At 47.8% G+C, this 18,468-nt stretch overlaps 2 protein-coding genes across 2 annotated transcripts in view; one reads left to right on the plus strand and one right to left on the minus strand.

Annotated features, from left to right (window-relative positions):
* The window catches only part of Cadps (calcium-dependent secretion activator 1), a 721,673-nt gene that overhangs the window by 616,602 nt on the left and 86,603 nt on the right, over positions 1 to 18,468 (plus strand). The gene's annotated exons all lie outside the window — the stretch shown is intronic.
* LOC119169744 (uncharacterized) lies at positions 415 to 1,200 on the minus strand. Its single transcript, XM_075882598.1, has one exon. It carries the CDS (start codon positions 1,042 to 1,044, stop codon positions 415 to 417), a length of 630 nt encoding a protein of 209 aa, XP_075738713.1. The 5' UTR covers positions 1,045 to 1,200.

An 18,468-nucleotide genomic window follows, 5' to 3' on the forward strand; every position in this document is an offset into this window, starting at 1 on the left:
CGTCGTGCCATTGTACATGGCTAGTTTGACATTTGCTTGCCTGCAAGAGGCGTTTGGGAAGTGTTTAGCACACTCTGTTTCTGACATTATTGACACCGCTGCGCCCGCGTCAAGTTCCATGGGTATCACTTTATCATTTATGCAAACCTTGATTGCAATGGCGGGCATACCTTCTTTGTGGTTCGTATTATACAGAGATAGCAGTTCGTTAGTATTTTCTTTCTCGCATTCTTCGCTCTCTACTCTATTTACAAGCTTAGATTTGCACATTTTAGCAACATGACCCCTTTTTGTACACCTATAACAGGTACTGTTCAGAAATCGGCAACTCACGGGTGAATGCTGTCCTCCGCAACGATGACACATTCTTTTCGTTTGTTCTTTCGCTGCCCCATTTTCCTTGTCCCAGCTGGACTACGTCGGCGCTTCCCTCGAAGGTGCTTTACTCGGTTGTGAGATTTTCCGTTGCCAGTAGATGTCCTCCGTTTCTACAGCTGCTCCTTTCGAACTGGTTTGCAGCATTTCTTTCGTGTCTTGTGTTGCCGCTTCCATGGCCATGGCTACGCTGCATGCGCGTTCCCACGTTACTTCCTCGTCTGGCATTGCCAATAGCCTGCACCGTACTCCCTCGGTACGTATTCCAGCGACGAGCCGGTCACGCAATGCTTCGGTCAAAAAGGCACCGAATTCGCATGTTGCCGCGAGTTTCTTCAATTCGACTATAAAGTCTGCGACAGTCTCATGCGGCTCTTGCTTTCGCTGGTGAAAACGATACCTTTCGGTGACCACGGAGCGCTTGGGAGCGTAATGCTTCTTCAGAACGTCAACAACTTCCGTGAATGACGTCTTAGCTGGTGTTTTAAGCAGCAGCAAGCTCCGAAGCGTGACGTAGGCCTTCTCACCTATAGCCGTGAGAAAGATTGGAAGCTTCTTGTCTTCCGCGATGTCATTGGCCGCGGCAAATACTTCGAACCGCTCCAGGTATACCTCGAAGTTACCGTCCTCTTGTTGGAACTCGGGTAACTTACCGACAGTGGTCGCCATACTCAGTTCAAGCTGGTTAGAGTGGGATTCCTAGAAGCCTGCGGCGGATCCCATCCTCGTCGCCAGTTGTTATATCCCGACACCGGGCACATGGTATCACATCTTTATTACTGAGGCGCACACTGCCAGCCTCAACACAAGCAGTACAAAACAGAATAACACCCTCCAGATACTGTTGACAGTATATGTACACACGCTATCTCTCGGCGCATGCGCAACTGGCAGTAGCTTGAGAGCATGCATACAAACCCCGCGACTGACGTCACAACAGAGGCTAAAGTCTGGAACATGGTTGATAGGGTAGCAGGAAGACAAGTACACTCACTCCCACTCGTAAATACACAGGGTGACAGCCTGGAAGATCAGCTTAACTTCCTCGGTGCATACTACGAGAAGGTGTCGAGCTCGTCACACTATACAGAAGCTTTCCAAAGATACAAAGCAAGGATAGAAAAACAGAAACTAGAATACAAGTGCACAAATTACGAGGCATACAACCAACCTTTCAACTTAGCTGAGCTACAAACATCACTAAACTCCTGCAGTAATGCTGCCCCAGGCTACGACCGTGTCACATATGAAATGTTGAAAAACCTGCCGCTCAAAACGCGAAAAGCTTTACTCTCCCTATACAATGCTATCTGGCTTTCTGACACCATCCCTTCTTCCTGGAAAGAGGCTATTATTGTTCCTATTTTGAAACAGGGCAAGGACCCTTCCTCAGTTGCGAGTTATAGGCCCATTGCACTTACAAGCTGCCTTTGTAAACTTCTTGAAAAGATGATAAACCGCCGACATTTACATTTCCTCGAAACACACAATCTGCTCGACCGATTCTAGTGCGGATTTCGAGAGGGTAGATCCACCACCGACCATCTGGTGCGCATTGAGGCAGAAATCCGAGACGCTTTCGTCCACAAACAATACTTTCTCTCTGTGTTTCACAATATCGAGAAGGCATACAACACAACATGGCGTCTTGGCATATTAAGAGACCTGTCTCACTTGGGTGTGCAGGTAGAATGCTTTCCATAATCGAGAGTTACTTGTCCAATCGGACATTCCGTGTCCGTGTGGGCAGTATTCTCTCCCAAACATTTGTCCAAGAAACGGGAGTACCGCAAAGTGGTGTACTTAGTTGTACACTTTTTATTATCAAAATGAATTCCTTGCACCTGTCCATCCCCCGCAACATGTTCTACTGTACATATGTCGATGACGTCCAGCTTGGCTTTAAGTCATCTAACCTGGCAATGTGTGAGGGGCAGGTTCAGTTAGGTTTAAACAAGGTCTCCAAATGGGCAGCGGAAAACGGATTCCGACTGAACCCACAAAAAAGCACGTGTGTCTTGTTCTCCCGAAAGAGAGGCATGCACTCAAGACCCGACATTGAACTGAACGGTCAACGTCTGTCTGTTAATGCGGAGCATAAATTCTTGGGCTTAATCTTGAACAACAAGTTGACTTTGTACCGCACATCAAGTATTTAAAAACAAAATGTTTAAAAGCCATGAATGTCCTAAAAGTGTTGTCACATACTACGTGGGGTAGTGACAATGTCTCATGAACCTGTATAGAAGCCTCATTCGCACCTGCTTAAATTATGGGGCAGTTGTTTATCAGTCTGCGACTCAAAGTGCTTTGAAGATGCTGGACCTCGTGCACCATTTGGGCATTTGCCTTTCTACGGGTGCTTTTCGCACGAGCCCTGTAGAAAGCCTTTACGTTGAGTCAAATGAGTGGTTGCTTCATCTGCAGAGAACTTACATGTCCTTTGTATATTTGCTTAAGTTGAAAGAAGACAAGGAGCACCCCTCATACTCCACTATTAATGATTTGTCGAGCTCCATACTGTTTCAAAACAGGCCTTCGATGAGGCCGCCCTACTCAGTTTGCCTCACGGGTCTATCTGAGGAAACTGGTGTCTCACTGGAACACAGTTTATTGGCTCCTGTAGCATACCCGCCACCTTGGCAGTGGCAGACTATAGAATGCGATGTGTCTTTCCGAGAAATTACAAAACACGCGCCCATTGCTCATATCCGAAGATACTTCCTGGAACTTCAACACAAATACACACGTCCTGAGTTCTTTACAGATGCCTTCAAGTCTATCTCCTTTGTGTCCTACGCTGCTGTTGGCCCATCCTTTTCGGATGCTGGCCCTCTGCATCCAGGCACAAGTATCTTCACAGCGGAAGCTTACGCGATACTTGTGGCAGCTAAACACATCAAACAATTACAAATACAAAAAGCAGTAATTTTTACGGACTCCCTCAGTGTGGTAACGGCTCTGCAAAGTCTTAAAAAACAAAAAAACCTTGTCCTCGTTTCGCTTTACTCCATTTTATGCACACTCTACACACTCAACCAACATGTTGTAGTGTGCTGGGTGCCAGGGCACCGTGAGATTCAAGGCAACGTGAGGGCGGATCAGCTCGCTGCATCCGTCCACAAAAGCACTGCCCCTACACCCATATCAATCCCGGCCCTTGATCTTAAGCCGTCTCTTTAATGAAACCTCAGGGACTACTGGCAGAGCAAGTGGGATTGACACACACAAAACAATCTACACATTATTAAGCCACACCTTGGCCATTGGCGGCCAGTATCAAAATCGCGTCATACAGAGGTAATACTAACGAGGCTCAGGATAGGACACACATACACGACACACACATATCTTTTGTCCGGTGGCGATCCACCATTGTGTGACAGATGTGGTGAAGCATTAACAGTTCACATGTTAATCCAGTGCAAACAGTTAGAAACTCAAAGAAAACAACACTTTCCATTACCCTACCGACAACATATACCTTTACACCCAGCAATGTTCGTTGGTAGGGAACCACTTTTTAGTTATAAATCATTGTTAGCGTTTTCAAAGGAAATTTGTAGTTTTCATATCATATACCCAGGCAATGCGTAGCACGACCTCTTAAGAGAGGTTGCTGCTGCAGTGACTACATTGAAAAGCACTTGCCTCGCAGCCCTTGGACACAAGGGCGCTGATGAGGCACTTGTGCTAGTGCAAAATATTTTTACACATGTTTTTATTATCAAAACAATTTGTCACCAATTTTTACTATTCATATCATGCCACAGTCATGATTTTAATACTTATGTTTTTACCCGCATTATAGCGAGGAATTTTAAGGCCCCTATACAGCCACGCAACATATCATTGCTAACATCTCTACTCATTGAAATGGCACTCTTTGGCCATCGATTGGCCCTTGCGCCGTAAAGTGCCACACTTCATCATCAATATAAAAAAAAAAGTCTCGCTGAATCAAATCATCGATTGTTGGCCGATCTCCCTGAGTGGGTACGAGTCATGGCTGTGGAATCATCATTATCATCATCATGCTCAAGTTTGGATCAACTCCTGCTTATGTAACAGCAGCAAGGTTCAGAAACCTTTCCCTTCTTGAAGACTCATCAAAAATTACAATACCGAATCCAGATTTCTCCCACCTGCACTTCGCATGGCATAATGGCACGCGTATTGGAAGTCTCCATAACAAAATTTCGTTGCCGTCTACCACCTCTTAATTTCGACTTAAACAGGTCTGGTTCTGGTGCCATCCCCTCTGTGGTTAAGCTGTAATGAATCCGAAAACATCGATCATTTTCTTCTCACATGTCATCATTTTAAAAATCAAAGAAAAAATAGTTTCAAAATTTTAATAAAAAAAACTAGGAATATCACTTACTACTTTTAATATTTTGTCTTTTGTGGGGCTGCTTCATTAGGACTCGGCGACAGGAACATCTGAAGGGCTCTCTGCGTATTCCTATGTAACACAAGAAGATTACCTTGCTGAGCCATTGATCAGCTCTCGATTTTTACTAGCCAATCTGACATTTAATATTTAGCTATTACACTTTAATGACTTAACCTTCAGAAGAATTTTATATAACAATTACACCTCAGATATTCAACAAATCCTATTATTTCTCTTCTCTTTTTTTTTGCGTTGTGCCAAACTAATTCCACCAAGTCAAAATAAAGTAATCCTATTTCCCTAGCCTGGATAATCTAAAGGTATTGACTTGCATTAACCGCCGGCTTCGTGGCCAATCCCCATTAATGGGTGAGAGCCACAAAAAAAAGGGATCAAGCAAGCAACTTCCTGCTGTCAGTCTAGTTTTTGCTCACAACATTACTGGGAGAGATTCTGGGTACGTGTATTTTGGCTGTGTCAGCCATCACTTCTAGCACCTTAAAGACAGCTACATCTCCCAGAGCAAGAAGCAGCCGCTGCCTGTGTGGGTTGACCCTTGAATTTGGTCACTTGGCGACGACACCCAAAAATATGACAACTCCGATGACAAGCCGGGTGTTCCAAACCAGCAACGCCCATGGTTCTCCTCTCGCGCATGTTTTTCATGCACCACAGACACCAAAATTGTTCCATGGAGACTTCTTTCAGGATGTTGATGACCGGCTTAACCACTTTGATCGGGTTGCCAGTATCAACAAATTGGACGATGTTCTCAAGTTGCACCGAGTATACTTGGAAGATTCTGTGAAGATGTAGTACGAGAACCAAGAGGGCTCTTTTGTTGCATGGCGAAAGTTTAGCCGTCAGCTCTGCAATGCCTACCGCAACGCCGAAAGAAAGGAGAGGGCTGAACAAGCCATATTCTGCAGGGACCAGTGGCCAAAATAACGAGTCTTTATGTTTGTCGTGGACATGCTTCGGTTCTTCAGACGCGCAGATCGTGCCATGTCAGAAGAAAAGAAGGTACGACATTTGATGCGTGCAGTATAAGAACAGCTATTGGCTGGACTCGTGCGCAGTCAATTGATGAAAGTCACTGAGTTCATCAGTGAGGGAACCACTGTGGAGCGTACTCTGCAGCAGCGGCTGTCACAATACGAAGCCACATCCTGGCCACCGCATGCTCTATCGGCTTAGATAGCGAGAGACAAGCCCTCTCAGACTTCATTCGAAGTATTGTGCGGTACAATATGCGACAGCTTCATGCAGTGGGATCCCATCCACCTGTGCTAGCCCTCGCGGATGTAATCAGATACGGAGTTCGGCAGGCAGTCGCACCACCAATACCCGAGGCCCCAGTCCTAACTCATGCGGCGGCATAGCGATCCCCTGTGCCACCAACTACAGGTCCCGCTATGCGGACAATGGACCAGGCTATGCTCCCATTCCAGGATACTGCTTTGAGTCTGCCTCTCGGCTCAAGGTTTTTGAGTGTACCCTGTTATCTGCCGTCTACCTCAAGATTAAGTGCTAGCAAAGCAAGCACATGGCGTACCTCGAATAACCATCTGCTCTGCTATCACTGCGGCGAAGCGGGTCACGTGTACCGTAACTGTCAGTACTGCCATCTAGGTCTCCGTCGCTTTCACTCTGATGCTCGATGCCCACGCTACGATGAGCACTCCCGCAAAGTCGAAGTGTATCCCACGGGCCATTCAACTTCTTCAACTGTTCAGCACCACTAATCGAGATTGCCATCACTGCACCGGTCTACGTCACCCAATTTTCCCTCGTCATTTTCTGCTCCTTTCAAGAGCCGGTCACCAAGTCCCCGTAGAGGAAACTAGGAACGGCGACTTCTGGGGGTGAAGTCATGATCTGGCGAACTGTTAGAGAACCTTCTTCGACGCAACGACTCAATGATGACCATTTTGGTTTTTCCGTGTTCTCCGACAGCAGAAGAATGATCATTTCTACTGTAATCGCTGTTTTCGTCGACAATCATGCTGTCAGTGCCTTCGTCAACATCGGCGCCGGCTAAACCGTAATGAGTGCCGCACCGGCCTCTGAACTAAGGAAGGATATTACACCTTGGCAAAGACCCCAGCTGCGCATGGCAAGTGGTCATCTGAGGATACCTACTGGTATGTGCACGGCACACATTCCAATCCGTACGTCGACATTTGAGGGGTCTTTCCTCGTATTTCGCCTAAGCTTTTGGCTAATCATCCTGGAAACGGGCTTTTTTCATGAATGCGGTGTAGCCGTTCATGCGGTAATTGCAGAGGCCAATTTGTCTCCCCTTATTTCACGCCAAATCTGTGTTGCCTGAGGAATCATTCAACCTAGCAACAGGCATGTTCACCTGCTGGTCACAAACTTCAGCGACGAATATTGCCACTTCACGAGGCACACTGCCATTGCATATTGTGAAGGACTTGCCGATGCCGAAGGTTCATCCACGTTAGCTTCATTTTCATCGAATGGCCACCCTGACGAGGCCTTTGCAAGCACTCTCGACGTAAACGAGAGTCTACCTTCAGCTCAACGAGAAAGCCTTTTGTGTATACTCGGCTCATTTCAAGACTGCTTTGCCACTACGTTGAAGTTGAACAGACACCACTCTCTCAGCATCGTATCATCACGAAACACACCGAGAGACCCATTCGACAACATGCCTAGGGTGTCGCAAAATGAACAAGACGCTATGTGTGACCAAGTCCAGCAGATACTTCAGGACGATGTCATCCAGCCATCGACGAGCCCCTGGGCTTCGCCAGTTGGGCTAGTAAAAAAGAAGGATGGTACGTTGCGCTTTTGCGTTAATTACCGTAAACTGAACAAGGTCACCAAAAAGGACATTTATTCTCTACCCCGGATATACGACTTGCTAGACCGTATACGCAATGCTAAATATTTTTTCTTCAGTGATTTGCGTAGCGGCTACTGGCAAATCGCAGTAGATCAGCGCGACCGCGAAAAGACAGCTTTTATTACTCTCGACGGCCTGTACGAGTTTAAAGTGTTGCCTTTCCGTCTATGCTCAGCGCCAGCTACTTTCCAAGAATGATGGTCTATGCTCAGCGCCAGCTACTTCCCAAGAATGATGACAGGTGTATGTATGCGCGGATGCACGGTTTCAGATTTTTCAGATTTTTATTGGTACGAATACAAGAATGTGACATGTGTTTAGTATACAAAAGGAGGTCCAAAGTCAGAGACTGTATCGGGACCTCCTAGACTGTAGCAGGACCTCCATTGGATGCATGGACAGATAGATGGATGAATGGATAGATGTACGTGCAGACGGATAAACAGACAGACAGATGCATAAGTGGTCGGACAGACGAATGACGCAGACGATCATGTCTTGTGCTGTCGTATAGTTGATTATTGTAAAGTCGGTTGTTTACACATATTCCCGAAGTGTGTTTCCTTGGGCTAGTTGGGCAAATATGGTAAAAGGTAAAAACCGCACGAACTATAAAAGACCAGGAAATAACAGACAGGGCGAGTTCTCGTCCTGTCTCTTATTTTTTTATACATTGTCTCTTCTAGCTAGCGCAGTTTTTACCAATTACAAATATTTTTTCGTTTTTTGTTGTGCAGGTGTTCAGCTTCAGTTTTGGTTTTGGGGGACGTGATGGACGCTAACTAGGTTGGCCCTAAGGAGCTTCGCCCCTAAAAGCTGATATCAGCAGCCTTGACCCAACAAATGCATAGAATAAATATTGTAGTCCTAGCAGGAATCAAACCCCAGCAGTCTGCCTGGCAGTCAAGTATTCTTCCCCACAACCATGCCAGATCTCAGAACTACTTTTTAAGTAGACCTTAATGTTTTTGAAACATTAATTGTCGTGAAGCGCCATCCGCTGAAGCTCATTTTTCTAGCAGTGTCTGGGACCGCCATCCTCGCTAGCGCACAGACTAATATCAGCTTACCGCCTATGGTGTTGCTAATACCCATCTTGCTGTTTGCATGCTTACGCAACAGTAAACATGCGGCTGTTTGACATATGTCTGTGCATACAACATTTATACATAATTTTAGTGTCATTTCATAACATTTCACAGAATGAAAAAATTACTACACACTCTGCACACTTCACATAGCATCAATTCCCAAAGTACGTGGGATCTGCCGATTTTTTATTTTTTTTACTGGCGACTTTGCGCAATGAGTAGGGAGGGTGCACTTTGAAAGTCGTTGCCCTGCCCCTTGCGATGCGCATGTGCTTCAACTCCTCGTGTGCCCATGACCTTGATTGGGGCACTTTTTCAGTTTGTCACCGCAAGTGTACGTTAAAGAGAGCGCAAAGGTCACTTGGTCCGCTTCTGTGGCCGGGCTTGTGAGAGGAACATTCCGCCCACACTTAAGCAACATTTGTTACAAGTAGGATTTTTAGTAGGGCTAGTTGATGCATATTTAATGGAAGGAATAAGGCGCAAATGCGACGGACACAAGTAGAGACTGAGCCAAAGCCAGTCCTTGCTTGTATCCGGCTTGTTAGTGCTCGTCTTGTATACTTTTATGCGCTCAGTCGGTGCGTCCTTCTTTGTGTTTGACCAAAGTCATTTAAAGAAACAGGCTTTTTCTTTATTAGTTTATCTAGAACAATTTTTTAAATTCTTCAGAAACACACATATAAAGGCAAACATTACCTGACTGAGATTCAGCACAGGAACGCGTGTAGCAATGATTGTCGAGACGACTGCAACAAAAATGGTGCAATCAATGTGCCAAAAGTCAAGTTATGAGTCATGGAAATTCACAACTTATGCAAACAAGGATGACAAACCTTCACTTTGGCAATTCACACACCTGCTCAAGTCAAAGACCACTTCTATTTACAACGTTCGTCTCATAAAGACATACCGGAAATGTCACTTTATAGTGGCTTTTACACACTATCTCGCTACCTCTGTTTTGAAGGGCTTCGTTAGCTTAATTACAACAAACCGCGTGCGTCAGGTAGCAGATGCTGCGATCATCCCACTGTGTGAGATTTCGCAGGTGGCCTTCTCGGTTTGCATGCAAAACGCATTCTACAGCAACACCGGCATGCGGCGCATGTCGTATTTTTGGCTGGCTAAAAAGGGGGTATGCGTTTGCACCTTTAGTGGCTGGAGTAACGACGGCCTCGTTCGCCTACTAAGTATCGATCCTGTTCCTTATTCTGAAAATTCTTTATTGGAAACAAATATTTCATTGCAATAGGAATTATATGAACAGTCTCGGCTGGTGTTTGCTGTCTCCGCTGCTGTAATTCACGCACACACACACACACACACACACACACACACACACACACACACACACACACACACACACACACACACACACACACACACACACACATATATATATATATATATATATATATATATATATATGAAAGTAGATGCGCTTTCACATAACAACTGTTTATTGTGCCGTTGTTTCGACGGGAACCCCGTCTTTTTCAAGGCATAATACTATTTACACATGTTCCGTGTCTTCTTATATCCTGTCGAGACAGGAGGGGAGGGGTCAAAAGAGAGAGAGAAGAAAAAAAAAAAGAAACAGCGAAACGGGAGGACATACATTAAATAGAAGAAGCAAGACCGACACGGCGTAATTAGAAAGGGGCAGCATTTCAACAGAGTAAAGCAGAGGTAGATAAGCAATGTCATCATTGTCAACAATACCTTCCCCGCACCCACTCTTCCCCAAGTGGGCAAGGAGCCGCCGTTCTTGTATTTAACCTTTCCGTGTAGTCCGCTGGCGGCTCGTTCCTCTTTGAAGTGTATGACAAGTTAATGGGGAGGGCTTAAGCGCTTTGAGTGCGTGCTGGTGGCGTCGGGAGGAGCGAAAAAACCGGTGAATGAGGCACCGCCATCGATATTCATTATATGCATTGGCTCCTTGTCAGTGAAGGAACAGAATTTGCGTTAAAAATTAAAGAAGGAAAAAAAAAAAGACCAGGGGGGGGGGGGGGGGGAGGGGGAGACTGTACGACATCCGAGACAGTCACCACACAGTTGCGGCTCACTGGGAAGACATGCGCGCATGTATGAAAAAGGTAACGAAACCACCTAGCTGTCAGCTCCTTGTCAGTGAAGGAACAGAATGTGCGTTGAAACTTGAAAAAGAGAAAGAAAAAAAAAGAAAAAAGAAAAAAAGAAGGGGGGGGGGGGGGGACCGTACGACATCCGGGACAACTTATCTGTGCGTTCCGGCTGTGCTTGATGAGGCAAATCATTTCTATGTTGTCAGATGCATAGGCCAAAAGCTTTGTTAGCGGGTAATATTATTGTCGTAATGAAACCGGACTGATTAGAGAGAAGCGTTTGCGTCTTTTAGCGGTCGTAACGCAGACAGAGTGTCTGGGTGTTCATTTATTCCATATTTTATCGTGTTAAATTTGTAGATAAAATAAGATTCTTGTTGTTCCCGTTCTCTGATTGTTCGAAAGTTGTGTTCTAGTAGTGTAACCCTGATGTCATCAAAGCTGTGGTCTTTTAATGTGCAGTGTTTTGAAAGTGGAAGGCCTGGCAGAGATCGTACATGTGCCCAATGGTTGTTGAATCTAATTTTAAACGGAGTGTCTGTCTGGCCGACGTATTACTTGTTACATACCCCACATTCTAGGAGGTATATGACGTTGTCTGAGTCACAGTCTAGTGCACCTCTTATCCTGTGCTTAAAATCCGAGTGGGTGCTTTTCGCCACTGTCGTTGTCTGCATGTGTTTGCATACCCTGCATCTGCTTTTTCCGCAAGGGTGACACCCAATTTGAGGTTTCACACCTATCTTTGAATTTATTAAATGATCCTTTATATTTTTCGGCCTTCTGTATACAACACAAGGAGGAGAAGTGAAAATTTTGGATAGTCGCATAGTCACACGCTCTGTTCCAATATGTTAAAGTGTTTTCTTAGGACCGTGTTTATGTTCGGTGGGTTGCTCGTGAAAGTTAATAGCAAGTTTTTGTTGCGGTGTTGGTCGGCGTTTCTCTGGTGGTTGAGAAGAATCTGGCGGTCCAGATTTTCAGCTTTTTTGATGGCGTTATCGATGACGCCATCAAAAAAGCTGAAAGCCTTTTTTATTGAGCCGACCCCGACATGGCAGAAGAAAAGAAGGTCCGTCATTTAATGCGAGGAGTGAAGGAGCAGCTTTTGGCTGGCCTCGTTTGCTGTCCCCCAAAGACCGTGGCGGAATTCTTGACCGAAGTCACAACCATAGAGCAAGTGCTTCAGCAGCGCTCTACTGTGTACGATCGGCAAGTGAGTGCCGCTTCGTCAATAGGTCAGATCGGAGGTGCGGCAAGCAACATCAACATCGAGTCTCTCTCTCTGCGACCTCATTCGATTGGTGGTGCGCGACAAACTACGAAAGATTCAGTGTCAGTCCCAACCTACTGCAGGGTCTATTTGCAGCCTTGTCAGAAACGAAGCACGACAGGCTCTCCAAGTGCTGCCTTTCAGCTATGTCCCGCTTGTCCCGGCGGAGCCACATCGTGCATGATACCCAGAAGCTGTAAGCCGATATATTCCTGCTTCACCGCGCTTCATTAATTCTATGCCTCAGGATGCACTTCCTTCGTTGCAGCCAGTTCAGCACTTGGAAAATCGACAGCCGCTTACCAGAAAATCCGACATATGGCGCACACCGGGCAGACAACCACTGTGTTATCACTGTGGTGAAGCTAGACATGTGTACCAGGAATGTCCCTATCGTCGCCTCGGACTACTGGGTTTTGCCGTCGGCGCACCACGGCCGAGATTTGGCGAAAGACGGAGAGCTATTGAAGGTTATCTCTCACAGCAGTGCACGCCACTGCGGCGGCAGTCGTGGTCCCCATCCCCAAGGCGATCTTCTTCGAATTTTCGGAGCCTCCCAGAAGTGGCACCAGCATGCTCGCCAAGCCCTAGGCGGGAAAACTAACGACAGCAACCTTCGGGAGCGAGGCCGCTGATACTCGACGCAAGCAAGGCCTCCCACCGACGCAAGCACGGACACGGAGTGATTCTCTGACAACAGCGACGAAAGCCAGAAGCAGATTTTCTTTGGATATACATGTGGTAGTCAACGGTCACCACGACGTTGGTGCATTATTTGACACAGGTGCGGACTACTCGATCGTAAGTGGGAAACTAGCAGCGCACATAAAGAAAGTTGTTACGCCTTGGTTCGAAGCACAAATTCGTACTACCGGCAGACACGTAGTCATCCCAATCGGCATGTGCCCTATCAGAGTGAGCATTCGGGGACGTACGTTTTTTACCAGATGCCTCATAACTCGTGGCTGTTCCCGAGACCTAATCCTGGCAGTCGACTTTTTGTGGGAGCACGGCGCTATTATCGATCTTCGATAGCGTACTGTGATGTTCTCGACAGCTGGATCCTTCGACAAATCTGACGACATCCGTGACAGCACGCTGCGCATCACGTTGCCTCCGCGTTCAAGCGTCCTAGTTGATGTGGTGTCTGACAAGTTACGGGATGGTGAGGTTGTCGCCGAAGGCAACTTGACGCTTTTGTTCGCGCTAGGTGTCTGCGCTGCACGCAGCCTTGTCGCGCTTTCTGACGGACACTCTGCCATAGTTGTGACTAATTTCAGTAACGAGTACCGGCACCTGTTTCGTGACACCGCCATCGCTTTCGCCTACCCCATCGCAGATATTTCTGAATGCTTCGCACCTACATCAGCTGACGACGGGCTTCGACCGACACCAAGGAATGTGACTTTATTACTTGCAAAAGTTGATGTCAACTCGACCCTCTCGGAACAACAACAGACCGAGCTACGTGAACTGCTATATCAATTTAAAGAGTGCTTTGCGTCCACCTGGAAGGTTCGTCAGACACCGATCGCCAAACACCGAATAATTATTTATAGCGACGCCTCGCCCATAAAACAACATCCTTACAGCGTTTTGGCAAAGCAACGTGACGTGATAAATGCTCAAGTCGAAGAGACGTTGCAAGATGACGTTATTCAACCTTCAAAGAGTGCCTGATCATCTCCCGTCGTGCTCGTGAAGAAAAAAGATGGATAACTGCGCTTCTGCGTGGACTACAGGAAACTCAACAGCGTGACTAAAAAAGACGTCTATCCGCGGCCCCGCATCGACGATTCCCTCGACAGACTGCCGCGGGCCAAGTATTCTAATCGATAGACTTGAAAAGTGGCTACTGGCAGATCGAAGTTGATGGACGAGATGGTGAAAAAACCGCCTTCGTTACACCGGATGGCCTATATGAATTCAAAGTGCTTCCCTTCGGCCTCTGTTCTGCACCTGCGATATTCCAGAGAATAATGGACACTATTCTTACCGGTCTAAAGTGGCACACGTGCCTAGTTTATCTGGATGATGTTGACGTGTTTTCTGCCACCTTTGAGGAGCACCTGAAGCGTCTGCAGAATGTGCTGGAAGCGCTCCGCTCTGCTAACCTGACACTGAAGCCAGAAAAATGCCACTTTGGTTACAAGGAACTTAAGTTTCTCGGCCATGTTGTCAGTGAGGATGGTATTTGACCAGACCCTGACAGAAGTACCTTTGTGGCCTCGTTTCCTGTTCCACGTGATAAGAAGGCAGTACGTCGCTTCCTAGGGCTCTGCGCGTACTATCGCCACTTTATAGCCAATTTTTCTAGGATTGCTGAACCGCTCACTCGACTCACTCATGAAGATGTTCCATTCGTCTGGGAGGAAGAACAGGACGCAGCTTTCTCTGAGCTACGGGAGCGTTTGCAGACACCACCAGTCCTCGCTCACTTTGATCAAGACGCTGATACTGAAATTCATACTGATGCCAGCAATGTGGCTCTTGGTGCTGTCCTCGCACAACAACAAGAGAGCACAGAGTGAGTGATAGCGTACGCTAGCCGCACTCTTTTTCACGCTGAGGTCAACTACTCCACGTCAGAGAAAGAGTGCCTCGCTGTTGTATGGGCCACGATGAAATTTAGGCCTTACCTTTACGAACGCCACTTCAAGGTAGTGACCGACCATCATTCGTCGTGCTGGTTAGCCAACCTACGGGGCCCGTGCGGGCCACTTGCGCGATGGAGTCTTCCTCTGCAGCAATACGATTTCACGATCGCTTACAAACTGGGCCGCAAGCACGAAGATACTGATTCATTATCCCATGCACCTGTCGCCTGTCGAAGTTTGTAAGCACGACACCGAGAATGACGGTGGTTTTCTTGGGGCCCTTACTACAACAGATCTGAATAAACGACAGCGCGCGGACGATGAAATTCGAGCAGTTATCGAAAACCTTGAAGGACGCAACTTGTCCATACCTCGATGTATTTCTCAAAGTCTGTCGTCGTTCCGTCTGCGAGATGGGGTCCTGTATAAGAAAAACTCCAACGGCAATGAGAGAACTTATCTTCTAGTTGTGCCAACTGACATGCGTGACATTCACGGCCCAGCTCATTCATGATGTATTCAAGCTCTGCTACACGAGCCATCGCAAGACCACGGCATATCATCCGCAGAGCAACGGCTTGACAGAGCGACTCAACAAGACCATCACTGACATGTTATCCATGTACGTAGATGTCCAACATAAGACCTAGGACCAGGTGCAACCAAACGACACATTCGCGTACAATACTGCTGTCCAGGAAACTACGCAATTCACGCCTTTCTGTCTTGTCTATGGACGTGAGGTCCAGACCATGCTGGATGCAACGCTTCCACACAATTGCGACGCTTTGATCACTCCTGATGCTGTGCAGCTTACCCAGTACGCCGAAGAAGCACGCCAGTTAGCACGCCTACACATTACGCACCAGCAGAGTATAGACACATGCCACTACAGCGCTCACCATCGACAAGTTGAATACCACCCAGGCGATCAAGTTTGGGTGTGGACTCCAGTCCGACGCCAGGGATTGTCAGAAAAACTGCTCAGTCGCTACTTCGGACCATACAAAGTGTTGCGACGCGTGAGCGATGTGAACTACGAGGTAGTGCCTGACGGCAATTTCTCGCCACGGCGGCGAAGGCATTCCTCGGAGATCGTGCACGTCGTGGGACTGAAGCCGTACTTCACGCGGCAGTGCGACTGCGCATGAGCCTTATCGCTGTTTCTGTGTATGCGCATATTTTCTGTTGGTTTGCCCCGACTTTGCCTTTGTACTTTCCGAGCATCAGAGCGATGCCTTTTTTTTTTCAGAGGTGGAATAATGCCACTTGGCCGTTAGTTACGGCGAGCGCAAGCCAAGACAGCCCGCGAGCACGAAAGACGATGCTCAGGGGCAGCGCGTGTTTTGGCTAGTTGTTGATTATCAAGGCAGCCATCTTGCCAGTTTTTGGTGCGTCTCTCCGCCGGCTCAGTTCTTCCTAGTTTAAGACCTTTTGTAGCACGTGACAACTGGTGGAGGTGCTGGGTAAACCCCAGCCGATGTTCCAAACGCCTCCAGGTAGCCCTGTACCTGCAGTGACAACACCTGTTCATCGCTCAAGCCGAAGACTTTGACGACTACCTCCTGAGCGTGGACCTCTTCCCGAGATGACGTCTGTCATACCCCCGAACGCTACGGAAGGCGCTGCAGCCTCCAACGCTCAGGAAAGCGCTGCAGCCACGCCTCATACGCTGTGGAAGCCATGTGTGGTGTAGTATAGTGACAAGGTGGTGTTTGTGAAGTGTGGTGGCATCGTGTTGTTATGTACAACCTGCTCGGAGGCAACGGCAGCGGTGCTTCTCTTTTGAGCGGCGGGAGGACGATGATGACGTTGGCGCGAAACGTCACGCATGAAACTGCGGCCCGCCAAAAGGAAGAGGAAGTTTGCGCGAAAGGTGGCAGTGCCAATGCACGAGAGCGAAGAAGAGGAAGACCAGTTGGGGGCAGAACGAGATCGAGCTGGCTGGAGTGCAGATCCTGGGTGTCGCGCAACTGCGGTGTCGGGTTCCGGACTTGACCGCGTGAAGTCAGGCAACGCCAGGTCGCTCCAGCTGCCCAAGGTGTACTCGGAGGTACGCAGCCTTCCAGAGTTCCAGCCATGACTGTCCAAGGTCCCGTCCCAGGTGTTCGTTCCCGTCGTGACTGTTCAGGATCACATCCCAGGTGTCCGGGCTTCGACTCCAATTCTTCCAAGCTTCGACTCTATTCCAAGCTTCGACTCTAATCGCTATCACTGGCGCGGCATGTATAATTTTGTACGCAAATTCGTGCAGTGCTGTCCTGACTGCCAGCGATGCAAATCAACATGGCTACGTGCGACTGGCGCATTGCAGCCACTTCCATGCCCTGCCAAGCCATTTAATCGCGTTGGCGTTGACCTCTTTGGCTTCCTTCTATTGACACCAGATGACAATCAGTGGATTATAGTGGTGGTCGACTATTTAACACGCTACGCCGAATCAGCCGCTTTGCCAAGCGCTAACGCTTAGGATCTCTCCTCTTTCATTTTACGTCGCTTTATCTTTCGACATGGCACATATCGAGAGCTCCTTAGTGACAGAGGCCGCTCTTTCCTCTTCGAGGTCGCCGAAGCTCTGCTTTCGGAATGCCACGTCATTCATCGAAAAACGACAGCATACCAGCCGCAGACTAACCGGCTAACAGAAGGGTTTAACCGCACGCTTGGTGATATGCTCTCAATCTACGTGGCATCTGATCATAGCAACTGGGACCGTGTTCTCCCATACGTGGCATTCGCATATAATACTGCAATACAAACAACCATGGGATTTTCACCTTTCTTTCTTTTTTACGAACGCGAGCCTTCCCATACAATCGATACTCTACTTCCCTACCATCCTGATGCTTCTGAGTGTCCACCTATCTCCGATGCTGCTCGACAAGCCGAAGAGTGCCGCCAGCTTGCCGGTACGTTCACCTCGGATGAGCAGCAACGCCAGGAAAGAAAACTGTAGCACCTCTCTTCTGGATCCCAGCTATGCCCCAGGGTCTTTTGTGTGGCTTGCCATCATATACCAAACTCCGGAACTCTCATCGAAACTTGTGCCCCGGTACGAGGGGCCTTACACCGTTTCAGAGAAAACCTCTCCGGTTAATTTCCTAATTGAGCCAGTTTCCCGATTGGACGGCATGCGCCATCGTGCACGTGACAGCGTTCATGTTTTCGCCTGAAACCGTATTTTGAGCCTCTGCCTGAAACTTCTTAGGTCGCCAGGATGGTTCCTTGTTTAGCGGGGGCGATTGTGAAGAAGAAGATGTGCCTGCAGCAAGCAGCATCGCCAACGCACGGCTCTCTCGGCTCGTGCTTCGGTTCGTTGCTGTGCCGATCCCTGGACGGTTCTTCATGCTTCCTCGTTGCTGTCTTTAACGTCTGATAGATCTCTTCACAATATATATATATTGATACACAACAGCCGGCACAGCCTGGCTGCAAGAAAGAGAAAGACCACGTTGGGGGCTGGTTGTGGATGAACTGTCGCCATCTTGTTCGTCGAGCACGATGCATTGTATTTAATTTATTAAATAAGTTATCCGTAACATTATTGGTGGAGGTAGACAACTCCTGTACCTCGATGGAGACGCGCAGCGGTCGAAACACCGGGGACTCTTCGGCTACTTCAACTGCCAGTGCCTCATCACCACCGGTTTCTCGATCCGAGTCGACAACCTACGTCACCCTGCCACCCCTGCGGGATCCTGGAACTTTCTCTGCTGACGGTACCATCGACGTTGACACCTCGCTGCATCGGTGCGAGTGAGTCAGTGCTACCCACTG

Source organism: Rhipicephalus microplus, unplaced genomic scaffold (genome assembly GCF_043290135.1).
Source record: "Rhipicephalus microplus isolate Deutch F79 unplaced genomic scaffold, USDA_Rmic scaffold_13, whole genome shotgun sequence".
Taxonomy (NCBI): domain Eukaryota; kingdom Metazoa; phylum Arthropoda; class Arachnida; order Ixodida; family Ixodidae; genus Rhipicephalus; species Rhipicephalus microplus.